General features: G+C 41.3%; 1 protein-coding gene across 14 annotated transcripts in view; it reads right to left on the bottom strand.

Moving 5' to 3' along the window:
- The window catches only part of LOC134225629 (sodium channel protein para), a 499,821-nt gene that overhangs the window by 253,947 nt on the left and 230,799 nt on the right, over positions 1 to 15,075 (bottom strand). For all 14 annotated transcript variants that reach the window (XM_062705853.1, XM_062705850.1, XM_062705847.1 and 11 more), the window contains 2 exons: positions 12,705 to 12,860; positions 1,329 to 1,534 (listed from right to left, as the gene is read on the bottom strand). In XM_062705853.1, the coding sequence (XP_062561837.1) occupies positions 1,329 to 1,534; positions 12,705 to 12,860 (362 nt within the window). The remainder of the gene's footprint in view (positions 1 to 1,328; positions 1,535 to 12,704; positions 12,861 to 15,075) is intronic.

A 15,075-nucleotide genomic window follows, 5' to 3' on the forward strand; every position in this document is an offset into this window, starting at 1 on the left:
ATAGTGCAAATACCAGATCGAATTCCGGACGGGTTCTTGATCGAACCCTGGACGGATTCCGGATCGAATCCAGGATATATTTCGAATTGTGAATTGTGAACGGAATTCTGATATAACACAATTCTTAACATAATTCTTTCTTTCCTGTCAAATCTTGGACAAATCCCGGTACGAATTCTGCACGGATTTCGGATGGAACTCAGGTCGGATACCGGATGGATTCGAGCACATATTCCGGATTTATTTTGAATTGAATATTGAATTGGTTCCGGTTGGAATTTAGGATTTCAGAGCTCGGATGAAATTTCGAATTTATTTTGGATGAAACCTCGGATGGTTTTTGAGTTAAATTTAAGATTGGAAGGTCAGGAATGGAATCATCATCAAGTTTACCATGCTTCTCAGCTTCCGAGATGGCATTTAAAACATTTATACGGTTTTGGTTCCAAGGTGGAAATGGATAGGATATGATTTGGGATTGTTAACATTTTCACATATGATCGTGACATGGGGAAAATTTATAAGCGATGAGGTGAGACATCGGCTATTAATTTGGTCATTCAACGGAAGCTGAAGCTCCGCATGAATCAATCCAGTCAATATTTTCAAAACATCTGCCTAACTAAAACACGTGTTAGATTCAAACAAAGCTTCAAAGTTGACAAAAAAATCGAAATCTTGCGTTGCTATCTAGTCATACCCAAGTAGTTAAGAGATTTTGATTACAATCACTATCGTTATGCAATACAAAAAGTAACAAATGTAATGCAACTCACTAACTGTCCCGATTAGTATTTTTGCAAACAAATTGAAAATTGGTTACTTAACGGCTCTAATTTATATTAAACTCTTTAAACTTAATCACTTCAAAATAACCTCGAACTACCTATGTATGCGGGTAAAATTTCCATTATACAATCTTTCAACTATATCCATATTGATTCAAATCTATAAAAATACACGAACTTGCTCGAAAATCCTAGAATACTATCGGTTATATAAAATCTTTGGTTGCGTTCTTTCTAATGAAACTGGTTACAAACGTTCGATATAAAACTAGTTATTTGCTGTTATCATCTAAAAACACTGAATAAAATTGATTAAATAGACAAAAGCAAACTGACATCGAGTATATAAAAGGAACCTAATTATATAGGACTGTTTGTAGTTAAATTGGAATGCGAGACATACGAATAAACTCATCTAAGTTCGATTATATGTTGCCTAACTTTCTGCTCTAGGAAAAGAGTGCGACTTATCTTAGGATTATAGTTTGAAAAATATAAAATAAAAAATCATACATTTTCGACAAAGAAGAGGATACTTACTCGGTAGATTCGACGGTCGGCGTGCTAGGCATGATCATCAATATACAATTGGTAAGAATGGTTGTTATTATAAAAAATGAAAACAGTGGATGTACTAAAATATAAATAGCTACGCGACGTATAGGATTGAACGGATCGAGTACATATAATGCATTGGTTGCGGAGAAACGAAAAATATCTTTTCCTTTGCTAACTACTACGAATGTCTGCAAATAGAGAAGAAAAAATGGAAAAGTTTTGATTAGTTTATATTTTTTGTTCGCGAAAATCGGCAATTCTGGTTTATTCAAATTGTTTCTAAAATGTCCTAATTCTCCACATCGTTTCCGCATAATTGCGCTCTAAAGTTCTGCATATGAATGCCGTGATAGGCTTGCGTGCCTGAGCTTTGCGTTTCGACAGCCCCTTGCCGCGTGTCCCGTTTGTTAGTAGTTCCCGAACACGATAAAACGACAAACAAACCCCACTCGATTGCGAGGGAGCATAAAAAATAAAGCTACAAAAACGTGGCACACCACGACGCCATTCACCACGCGTCTGAAAGGAGCAACACACGGCATTAATATTTGATGAAAATTATTCCATAATGTGTGCTTGGTTGTTTATACAGGGAGATGGATACACGCCGATTGAGAGAAAAAGGGTTTTAATGGTAAAACAGGGCTGATTGAAATGGAGCACCCTTTTTGGAGCTGTTAGCGTCGGGTTTTTTAGACATGTAAGAAACGTTTTCTTCAACTCCGCTTAACGCTTAAATGGTGCTTACCAATACGCTGAAACCCGACTTAAGGTCTGAGGTTAAGCTCTTAAACGGTGCTTACCCCCAAATTACACAAATGCTCAATTGCTCAAACCTGGTTTAACCGTTGTGTGGCCGGCAAAAAAACCCCCTCACAGGCCGGCAGGGTACCCGGGTACCTACAAAACTAAACTGCTTATATCTCAGGCAATCTACATTATTTTGGTCTCGTTCGATTTAAAACTCATTTTTCTATCAAGTTGTTATTGGGATGGACTGATCCGGTCATGCTAATTTTCGGGAAATCCGGATTTCTAGGGACATGTCATACTTAGATGATATTGATCGTTGATTTCCGTAGGTAATCCGCAATATGGATATCAAACTTCTTGAAATTTTATCAGCAGATTGATCTTTATTGTTTTGGGTCCATCAGAAGTGCAAACCTTTGATAAGATAAGTGCATAATCAATGCAAGGACCACTCATTGATCCCCCGGTGGCCACCAAGTGGTCCACGAAAAGATTCAGGACATTCGGAGAAGTGATCAGATCCGGAAATTCGTCCTAAGCAGCTGTGACTTTTCATGAATCGTTTGTTTCAGCATTCTAACACGAGTGGTACGATTTTCAATAAGTCCGTCCAGCTATTTGGCTTCGCCGACGACATAGATATTATGGTACATAACTTTGAGAAGATGGAGGAAGCCTACATCAGACTGAAGAGGGAAGCCAAGCGGATCGGACTAGTCATCAACACGTCGAAGACGAAGTACATGATAGGAAGAGGTTCAAGAGAAGACAATGTGAGCCACCCACCGCGAGTTTGCATCGGTGGTGAGGTGACGAAATCGAGGTGGTAGAAGAATTTGTGTACTTGGGCTCCTTGGTGACTGCCGAAAATGATACCAGCAGAGAAATTCGGAGACGCATAGTGGCTGAAAATCGTACATACTTTGGACTCCGCAAAACACTCCGATCGAACAGAGTTCGCCGCCGTACCAAACTGACAATCTACAAAACGCTCATTAGACCGGTAGTCCTCTACGGACACGAGACCTGGACGATGCTCGTGGAGGACCAACGAGCACTTGGAGTTTTCGAAAGGAAAGTGCTGCGTACCATCTATGGTGGGGTGCAGATGGCGGACGGTACGTGGAGGAAGCGAATGAACCACGAGTTGCATCAGCTGTTGGGAGAACCATCCATCGTTCACACCGCGAAAATCGGACGACTGCGGTGGGCCGGGCACGTAGCCAGAATATCCGACAATAACCCGGTGAAAATGGTTCTCGACAATGATCCGACGAGCACAAGAAGGCGAGATGAGCAGCGGGCAAGGTGGATCGATCAGGTGGAAGATGACTTGCGGACCCTCCGTAGACTGCGTGGTTGGCGACGTGTAGCCATGGACCGAGCCGAATGGAGAAGACTCTTATATACCGCACAGGCCACTTTGGCCTTAGTCTGAATAAATAATAAAATAATTGATTCAGCATTCTGAGAGCAAAACTAATGCACGCCAATACTCTTCGGCCTTAGAGAAAAGAAGTGTAATTTCGCCTACTAAAAACGCTGCAAACGCGTGAAACTGCTACATGCATTTTTCTGGTGCTTGCCTTATTCGCGATTATAGGCAGAGCAAGGACGAAGAGTATGGCAATATTTTGTTCGAGGTTCAAAATCATGGTCGAGAGTTCCTCCGGAGTTCGTCCAGTAATTCCTCCAAAAGTTCCTCCAGGAATTCCTCCAGAAGCTCCTATACGGACTTCTCCGGAAGTTCCTCCAGGGATACATCCGAAAGTTCCTCCACGGATTCTTCCGGAAGCTCCTCCAGGAATTCTTTCGGAAGTTCCTCCAGGAATTCATCCGGAAGCTCCTCCAGGAATTCCTCGCAAGTTTCTCCGGAAGTTCCTCCGCAAGTTCCTCCAGGATTTCCTCTGAAATTTCCTCCGCAAGTTCCTCCAGGAATTCCTCCAAAAGATCCTCCAGGAATTCCTCCAGAAGCTCCTCCAGGAATTCCTCCGGAAGTTTTTCCAGAAATTCCTACGGAACTTCCTACAGAAATTCATGCTGATGTTCCTCCAAAAAGTCCTCCAAAAGTTCCTCCATGAGTTCCTGTAGAAGTTCCTCCAGGAATTCCTCCGGAAGCTCCTTCAGAGGTTTCTCCAGGAATTCCTCCAGAGGTTTCTCCAGGAATTCCTCCAGAGGTTTCTTTAGGAATTCCTCCAGAGGTGTCTCCAGGAATTCCTCCAGGAGTTTCTCCGGAAGTTACTCTAGAAATTTCTCCAGAAGATCCAAGTTCCTCTAGGAATTCCTCCGCAAGATCCTCTCCTACACTTGATGTTGAAACTGGCTTGACTAATCAGTTTTTTCATCCTTATTTCAATACTTTATTTATAAAAACTCACAGCTTCCTAGTACTTTGAAAAAAAAAAGTTGTAAAAGTTGCTAGATGCAAATGGTGTATAGAAAGTCAAAGCAGTCTGGGACGATTTCTAATTTGGTCACTACTTCGGGGAGCTCCGGAACTTCCTATGATCACGATACCCATTATGCTTGGAATCTATTGAAAAGTGTTTCTCCCACTCGTCCTGGAACGTAATCTCTGAGGTCAGCATGTCTGGTGGCCCAAAAACAGTAAGAACCAATCTGGTGATGCAATTTCAAGAAGTTCGATACCTATGCTGATGGGGTTCCATTGAAAAATACGTATGACCTCTCTCGACCCCTCTGGAAACCTGTTCTGAAATGGCCACTCAAATGTTCACATGTCTGATGGGCCCAATAGATTCGTAACATCAACCTGCTATAGATATTTCAAGAAGATAGTTATCGAAATCCAAGGTCAGTATTTCCGAATCATGAAATGTCCCTGGAAACCCGGACATCAGCGTGAAATCGGTTGAAAATTGCATAAGATACAAGTATTTCTATTTCGAGGGTATCCGGGTACCTGCTGGCCATTTAAAGGGTAAAAAAAGACGGAACCCCTTCCTCCACCCCTCCTTTCCCAAAACTTCCGTTAACCCCTACAATTCCTTCAGAAATTCCTATGGAAATTTGGTCGGTTCTTCTAGGATGATTCGTACAGAAATTTCTTCATGGATTTCTATAGAAATTGCTGTCGGAATTCCTGTGGAAATTGGCTTAGAAATTCATTCGAACTTTTTTCAGGAAATCGCTTTGGCAATTATTTCAGGAATTTCTAAAAGAAATTCTTTCAATATTTTTTAAAGAAATTCTTCATCGGAAACTTTAGAAATAAATTCTTCGAAATTTCTTCAGAAGTCCATCCAGGAATCCTTTAAATTTTTTTCAAGGAGTTCCTTCGAACAAATTTAATTAGATTTTTTTTAAGATCTTCCTTTGTGATTTTTTTTTGAGAATCGCCTCAGAAATTCTTTTAGGGATCATTCGGAAATTACTTTACTATACTTTACTAAATCTCCGGAATAACTACTACAGGAATTTCGAATTATGTAAGGAATTCCTGAAGGAATTTCCAAAGGATTTTCTAAAAAAAAACGAATAAAAAATTCTTCGAACTGCTTCTATGAATTTTCAAAGGATTTCTTGAGGGATTTCCATATGAATTTCTGAATTTATCTCTTGGCTTATCTCTTTTTTGAGTGCCTGTTTTTTCGTGTTTCTGTGCGGTCAAAATGAAAACCAATCAGTGCCTTCTTTGTCGTGTTTCTGTGTTTCCGGACGTGTTTTCGGTAGGACGCAGAACATTTATGAAATCAGAGTTTTTGGTTCTGTTTTTAACGTTCGGTGAATACCGTGGGGCATCGAAATCCGTACACTTAAGCACCTTAGTATATGAACCGTGGACGGATTTTGAATCAAAGGATCAAAATCCGTACAGCTAATTTTTAACTAAATATTTAAATTGAAACAGTCTGATTGACTAAACTACCACTGTAAATAGTTCGATACGCACCTTGAGAAGAGATCCCTTCGATTTGTATTCCGCTTATCTTATGTAATGATTTGCAATTAGCAATTAAAACATAGTTACATTTGATGCAATTATGCTCTACCCAAAAACAAAATGGCGGCAAAAACTCCGCGTTTGATGGGTGGCGATTTGTTTTTGATTTTTGTTGTTTTATTTCAAAGCCTTGTTTCCATTTCTATGCGCTAAAAGCTTACTGCCAAGTATCTGTACAGGATAAGATAAATTATTTCTACATTAATTACCTTTATCCTCCTTTAATTTATTGATATTTCAGGAAGCGGGCGGATTTCGGTGCTGTACGGATTTCGGTCTCGCACGGTAATTGTGCGATTGAACGTGTTTTGTATACCGTGGGGCATCGAAATCCGTACACTTAAGCGCCTCAGTATATGAAAAAGTCATTAGAAAATAGGAATCGAATGCAAATAAAACATTTGTCATTGACACAGGAGCATGAAGGCTTCTACTTTTGAAGTGTTTCGCATTTACTCATTAAAAACTGCGAAAAACATGATAAAATAATGAATAAAATCAATTACTCTTGACTCGAAATCCGTTCACCGTGGACGGATTTCGAATCAAAGGATCAAAATCCGTACAGCTATTTTTAAACTAAATATTTAAATTGAAGTAGTCTGATTGACTAAACTACCACTGTAAATAGTGCGATACGCACCTTGAGAAGCGATCCCTACGATTTGTATTTCGCATTGTATAATTGAGCATTGTATGGCCACCCACGATTTGTACAATCACATATGCTATGCTATGATTATCTCTGGACTTATCTCTTTTCTGGGGAAATCTGTGTAGGAAATTCCGTCAGATTTTTTAGAGGAATGTCTAAAGAAATTCTAGGAGAAATTTTAGAATGTCGAAAATTTCTTCAGGAGTTCATTTGAAAATATCGTTTGGAATTCGTTCGAGAACCCCCATTATTTTGTACTGATCCATCTGACTACAATGTCTTAATGAATAAAAAAAAACATACATTTTTGCAATACCACACGAACAATTACGCCTACAACAATGACGAACGACAAATCTTAGTTTTGGAGCGAGTGGTTGTTTGATCGAAATCGTAGAGATATTCAACTATCATGAATGTCCGGATCATCGACGATAGCAACTCATTGTAGCCGAAGGCTGTTCAATGGAATCGGTCCTGTAGCAATGATCGTTGCCGGAGAGGACGTTAAATTGCGCGGAAGTCCAGTAGCGCAAGCAACTGCGGAGAAATAATTTCGTTGTTCAGGTTACCGGTAGCGGACGCCAAAAAGGTCCTGGTGGTCGGGAAATTGAAGATTCGATGGTCAATATGCCCAGTAAGCATATTCCAGCCACCTTTAGTCGAAAAGTATTTAAGGTGCTTCGAATCTGGTCACAAGTCATGGGAGTGCAAGGGGCCGGACCGATGTAACCTGTGTCGTCTTTGTGGAGAGGAGGGACATTTTGCGCAGGCCTGCGATAAAGCACCAAGGTGCCTTTTCTGCGCAAGTAGGAAGCAAGCCCGTAACCATGTTATGGTGGACCTACTTGTCCCTCCGGTGGTGGCAATAAGAAGTCGCCGTGCGGATAGCACAGCTGAATCTTAACCATTGTGCTACTGCCCAGCAGCTGCTGTGGCAGTCGCACATTGGAACAACTCAGAAAAAAGACGGTCAAAACCTCATTGTGGCGTTTAATACAGATTTAGAACCATGATTTTTTTATAGAATGTGTTCAAAAAGCTGCCCGACAAAATCTAGAGCGTGAAATCCACTATTATGTTTTACTGCAATACCCGAGCAAAAAAAAAAAATTTTCAAAAATTTTTTTTTGTTCGGGTTTTCGACAATGTTTTAGAATATTGTGTTTTGAGAAATTTTGCTAAAGATACTGTATGTTTTCTTCCTAATTTTAAAGGTTGAATCGTTGGTTTTCGATACTGTTGTCTAAAACTCATATAAAAATCGATTTTCAATATTTTTAAAATAAATATACAACATATCAACACGTTTTATATAACAAAATGAAAAATGGAACTAATATACGATCGTTTTCAGATAATATGGTCTTTCTGATTGGAATTTCAGTCAAATAGAACGGTTTTATTGAAAAAAATAGGCTAATTTCTTGATTAAATATCAGCCTTATAGGCACATTTTGGCAGCTAGATTTCCGTTATTCTAAAAGCTGATTTTGTATAAAAGAAGCCAGTGGCTAAAGCTCAGTTGGGTCTGATGAGGCTCATTGGTTTTTGTTCCAAAGATATGGCCAAACTCGGTACTGTACCCGGCCTAGCCTAGTTCAGTCCCCCAACTGGAGGGTCGATGAGGGCGATGATGATGATAGCGATCACCTAGCCATCAGCTGTGGTGTGCAGCAACCGAGGTTGAGGAATCCCCGTCAGGTTCGTGGGTGGAAGGCCCAAAGCTTCGACAGCGAAGTTTTCACCGCGGCACTGGGACTGGAGGGTAACACCGACAGTCTTACAGGGTACGCACTGTCAGCTGTCCTGTCACGTGCATGCGATGCCAGCATGCAGAGGAGGGCACCACCGAGGAACGATAGACCTCCAGCATACTGGTGAAGCGTAGCAATCGCAGACCTTCGGTCAACCTGCCTTAGAGCTAGGCAAAGGATGCAGAGAACTCGCTCTGAGCAGCTAAGGGATGAACGCCGCTTGACGTTCAAAGCTGCGAAGTTGGCCCTTAACAAGTCCACAAGGAACGCGAGTGCGGCTGAAGTGGCAGCGAACGAAGAGTTGCTTGCGGTGGCTCGAACCCTTGATACAAACAAAGCTCCGGGGCCCGACGGAGTGCCAAACCTCGCTCTGAAGGCAGTGATCATGGCTAACGCTGACATGTTCAGGACAGCCATGCAGAGATGCCTCGACGAGCGCAGTTTCCCCGATAGGTGAAAGAGACAGAAGCTAGTGCTGTTACCGAAGCCCGGGAAACCACCAGGTGACCCATCGGCGTATAGACCAATCTGCCTACTGGACACCACGGGGAAGTTGCTTGAGAGGATCATCCTCAACCGACTGACCCCGTACACCGAAGGTACGAACGGCCTGTCAAGCAATCTGTTTGGGTTTCGTAGGGGAGGTCCACGGTAAATGCTATCAACTCGGTTGTGAAAACTGCGGAAGTAGCGATACAACGCTAGCGGAGGGGAACTCGATTTTGCGCGATTGTGACGCTCGACGTCAAGAATGCATTCAACAACGCAAGCTGGGATGCCATCGCGCTCTCGTTACTCCGGTGGGCCTGTACAACATTTTGGAAAGCTATTTCCAGAATCGCGTACTTCTATAAGAGACCGATGAAGGGGAGAGTTGTGCTTTTATCACCGCAGGAGTCCCTCAGGGATCTATCCTGGGCCCAGTGCTACGGAACACTATGTGTTTTAAGACTGAAGTTCCCCCCAGGTGTTAAGATCGTTGGCTTCGCTGACGACATAACGCTGGAGGTTTATGGAGATTCGATTGTTGAGGTGGAACTGACGGCGGCCCACGCGATCGCTATAGTAGAGGAATGGATGAGCTCAAGGCAGCTGGGGCTAGCTCATCATAAAACGGAGTTGGTTGTTGTTAACAACCGTAAGTCGGTACAGGAGGCAGTGGTTCGTGTGGGCGACAGTGAGATCATTTCCAAGCGGGAGGTGAAGCTCCTCGGGGTGTTGATCGGCGATAGACTGAACTTCGGCAGTCACGTAGATTACGCATGCAGGAGAGCTTCGACAGCTATTGCGGCATTATCCAGGATGATGTCTAATAGCTCGGGGGTGTGCTCCAGCAGACCCAGGTTTTTAGCTGGCGTTGCCGTATCTATCTTTAGATACGGCGGCCCAGCTTGGGCCTCGGCGCTTAGCGTCGAACGTAACCTGCTGAAGCTGGAGAGTGTACACAGGCTAGCGTGCCTCAGAGTGATAAGTGTCTACCGCACGGTATCACGGGATGCAGCTTGTGTGATTGCGTGTATGTTACCGATTGGACTTCTCATACGGGAAGACGAGGAGAGTTTCGAAATGCGCGGAACCAGAGGAGGCCGTAAAGCCATTAGAGCCACCTCGACTATCAAGTGGCAACGGGACTGGGATAACTCTTCTAAGGGTAGGTGGACCCATCGGCTGATACCCAGCGTATCAAGATGGGTTAATAAGAGGCATGGGGAAGTTCACTTCCATCTGACACAGTTCCTGTCAGGACATGGTTGCTTTAGGTGGTACCTACATAGGTTTGGGCATACGGACTCTCCCGTCTGCCCAGGGGTCGACGAAACTACAGAGCACGTACTATTCGTATGTCCTCGTTTCGTCGATGTGAGGATCGGAATGTTTGAGGTGTGCGGGAGGTACACTACCCCGGATAATCTTATCCAGAGGATGTATCAAGAGGTTGAAAAGTGGAACGCGGTCTCGGCCGCTACCACTCAGATTGCCAGCATCTTGCAGCGCAATTGGCGCGCCGAGCTGCAGTCGGATAGCGCCGACTAGTGGGTAGCTAGTCAGGAGGGTGAGATACTAGCGGGTAGTTAGTTAAGAGGTAGGGGTTGTAGCGGGTAGCTAGTCAAGAGGTAGAGGAACTAGAGGGTAGCTAGTGTTGAGATTTGAAGCTAGTGGGTAGCTAGTATGTGGGCGTGCGTAGTCGCACGGACCCCTCCCAGAAGTAATGCCGCAAGACTGTTCCGGGAGACTCAGGGTCTGTGAACAGGGTGGTTTCAGCGGGTCGACGGCAGCTAACCCCGTTCGCCGGTAGCCCACCGGTTTCTGGATGGATGGATGCAGATAGTGAAAAAAAAAGATGTATATTCGTATAAAAAAAAGAATCGAACAATGGCAACCGAATCATGGCTCTACACAAACGGACTGCGACAGCGGAGTAACTGCTATGTTCACTTCTACGATGCCGATAAAGTAGAAGTGAATCAATCAGCACGATGACAGCACCAACATGCGTAAGTGTATAAAATGTACGAATGTAAATAATGGAAATAAAAATGATGCTGTTCTAATCGAATTAGAACAGTACTGAAAGATATGATCAGCTCAGTGATGCCTAATGGGCGAAAGAGCTATAAAAAAATGAAAGTCGAAGTCGAACTGTTGCCTGATGTGGTAAAAGGCATCACAGAAGCCACATATCGTGTTCTTCCAGTCGGCATCCTTTGCACTGTTTCTTCTCCATGTTGTTGTTGTGACGATGGAAGCGGGATTATCACCAAAATAATGAACGATTCGTTGTCAATTAAGGTGATTATAGAATGAAGCCCGTGGTGAATTTCAAATTCACCACACGTTTATCTACATACATTTCCAAAAGCCCAAATCTAGCGTAATAGTTTTCGTACAGTGCAGAAAATCAAATTACGATTGTTCAGCATTACTAAGCAAACGATCTACCATTATTTCAGCCCCATACGCGTTATGGTTCTTTCATCTCGTGCTCTTGAAAATAATATTGGAAAAGCACGTGGTTTACAAAAAAGGCTGAATTCTGGCTTTATTGTAAGAGTCCAAGCCTTAAGAGTCCAATTAATTTTTTTTTTCAATTCTCGCCGGGAATAACGTAAAAAAACAGTTACAAACTTATGAAAAATTTCAGAACGATTCAAACAGCAAAAATAACTTTGAAAAATCAAATGCGACTTCTTCACGTCTATATCCACATACGGACATGTCTGGTCCAGGAGTTGTGGAAAAAGTTCTAGGAGTATACTCCAGAGGGAATGGAGTTTTTGATCATATTCGGAAGAATTCCTGAAATAATTTTCGAATGAGTTCCGGTAGGAAGTTTTGAAATCACTCTTCAAATTTTTTGGAGGTATTTCCTGATGAATTATTTAAGACTAGGTGAACCTGCCCGATCTCGCTCGGGTTTTATTTTCGATCTGTCAATCATTTTGTTGATTGCAGCATCGCACTCTAGATCGATTTCAGTTTGAGCTTGATGGCTTTCTTCAGAACTCATGAAACCGTTGCATTTTGACAATTTTCCATCTTCCTTGAAAATGAATCGATCATTGAGGAAATCTTGCAAATCGGTCCATCCGTTCGGGAGTTATATAGCCTCAAAGGAAATGCAAACTCATTTTTATATATAGAAGATAGAGATATTTACGAAAAAAATGTCAGAAGTAAATTCCCAAGGTATTCATAAAAACATTCGAAGAATTCTGGACAGTAGTGAAACTCGGTTTTAACTCTGGGATTGTCTGCTAGAAAAAAAAACCCTTAAAATGTTGCGATCACAATCTATTCATGACCAGTTTTTTTTCGGGTAATCTTCTCGAGACCTTTTCAATATATTACTAAACAAAACGATAAAATGCAATCTAAATTTCGTAATATTTGAAACTACCGTACATTTTTTTAATTGGTTAATCGGTACACATAAAATTATATTTGCCATACCATGCGTTTTCATTTGTTCAATTGTTTATACAGAATAAGAAATTAAATTTCATCTGGCATCCTACATCTATACCTTAATCATGTGTAGCCTGTCTTGAAATCATTTTATCACTGCCCACTTTCTAATCCCATAAACCCAAAGTCATGTAAGCTTCATTTTGATTACAAAGAAATTTCTGATTTCATTATATTTCAAATCTCAAACTTTCAATCATTCTGAGCATTTTATGAAGTTTCCATTATTTAATAGATCTCAGTTTCTAAAGCAAATTACTTACCCTCTGATTCGCGTAAAAATTGTCGATATCCTCGAGAGGCGTGGAGGCCAATTCCGGAGGGAAGCTGCCCTGCATTCGAACAGGGATAGGCACTCCCTGCTCAAGTGTGGAATCCGGCTGCGGACCTTCATCCTCATCCTCATCGTCGTAGCGGATCTGAATTAGTTTTCGTAGACGCGAAAAACGAAACACCGGGGAAGAAAACGAATCATTGTTGTTTCCGGAGCGGGGAGAAGAAAATATCATATATTAGTAATCAGGTAATCACATTGCGAAGATGTTATCGAACGGTGTGTGGGTGTGCTGAAAAAAGAAATGGAAACCAAGAAAATCAAAAACAAATAACCTTACACCTATTGGGAAAACAGACAGATAGTGACAGTATGGGTCAAACAACAGTCGTAGCACATGACTACCGAAGGTTAAATAACAGAAGGTTTGAGAATAATATTTCCGAAAGCACTCGTCAAAAGAAGAGCAGTACGAGTGACTTCGCAATAAAACCATCGAAACAGACATTTTTTTATATTGGAATTCTTATGTACATTTAGAATTAACATACGTGTGAGTTAAGAAGCGGAAAACACAAAAATAGGGGAAAAGAAGCCGTCTGAGCGCTCGAAATGAGATAAGATACGGATTCGTTGGGTGACGATGGAACACAATCATGTAGGCAGAAGACGCTTGAGTAGAAGTTATCACCGTAGGTGCACACGATAGCAACAGCAGTCCTCGTTGGCTGAGAATCGGCAACTGAATATACATCCATATTTACCCAAAAGACAAAGAATATCCTAAACAATTTATAAAGAAAAATTATAGCTAAGGTTTTTTAAAGCAGATTGTTTCCGTTGAAATTTAAAATTGTTTAAACATTCTTCAATGATTGAACATTTGAATGTAACTTGTATCATGTTATGTACAATAAGAAGAGACAATTAACAGTTTAGGCCGTTACAAATATTTAATAAATATTATGTCCTACTGGTCTCAGAAAGGTCAAAGGGGGAGATAGGAAAACAAATATTGAAATGAAGAAAAGAAAATAAAAAAAAATCTTCAGATTTGTTAAAGAAAGTTTTGAAAATTCTCAAAATTATCCGAATTTTTTTTTGTTGCCCCCTCAAAATATTATTTTTGGGCAAAAAAATCCGAGGAGAGGGGAGACCTAATTTTTTTAAAATATTTGTATCGGTCTTATTCGCTACCATCTGTTTCATGGTGACTAGCGAGTTTGTGATATTTCATTAAACAATGATATTTTATCCAACATTTGTATCCCACCATCAAGAATCGATGGACTTTCTGTCTCCTGACTGCAATTCTCCTCCAACAATAAGGAAAGGTAACGACCATGTGTTGTGCAATCGTTCTCAGATGTTGACTTTTTTGTTTCTCCCCAATGACGACAACGTGGGACGTAGGTATGTATAGCGTATAAATAGAATCGAGAAAGAGTGAAGGCAAGTAGCAGCAAAAAGGGTCGCCTTGAATAACGGATAAACCTAAAATCGATAATACACAATCGGGAGAGCTTTCTATTTTTTCCGTTGTGAACGACGGATTTTGGAATGCATTCACCAAAGCTGAAGGGGAATATATGGAACTGTTTGAGTGCAGTTGTTTACTAAATTTGGTTAATGTATTTTTTACCGAAAATCGTTCTTCGAAGGTCTAAACCCTTAATAAATCCTGTATAAAACCTTCATGGATCCGAAACGTTTGTCTTATTCTACCAATCTCCAACTGCTTCACGTTCACTATTGCAACTCGTATTACTTTTGAACCATCGATGTCATTACTGAGTAATTGGATTCCTTGGATTTCAATCACAAATCAAGATGAGATAACAAGAGGTTCAGCGGGTGATATTCTACCATCCATTCCCTGAGGGACGGTCGCCATGAGCCGCAGCGAGCCATCACCTTCGTCTTCGTCGAACGTAGTGAAACAAAAGTCAGCAAATCCATTTGAAATTCTAACTATGTGCGTCCAACTCCACCGTGTTTAACTTAGTGTCCGGAAGATCCATTGATTACGAAACGAAAAACATAAAAAAAGAAAAAGTTGGATCATTGGAGGGGCAATCGCCAATTTACCAAAGGTAAATTTATCTATACCGTGAAATCGTAAATTTTTTAGATCATCTATAGTCATAAGATAAAGGTGTCTGGCCTGGAACACGAAGAATGTTGCGCTATTGTGTTAAACAAATGTAAACTTGCTAAATAGACATTGGGGAGGAAGAAAAATCACAGAAAGCTAAGATACGAGGCGAAAATGCCCCAGTTGGCGTATGGATAGAACATAGATCTAAAAGAGCCAACTCGGCTCAAACCTTTAGATTAATGAACATTGGAGGAGTGGTCTT

The sequence above is a fragment of the Armigeres subalbatus genome, chromosome 3 (genome assembly GCF_024139115.2).
Source record: "Armigeres subalbatus isolate Guangzhou_Male chromosome 3, GZ_Asu_2, whole genome shotgun sequence".
Lineage (NCBI taxonomy): Eukaryota > Metazoa > Arthropoda > Insecta > Diptera > Culicidae > Armigeres > Armigeres subalbatus.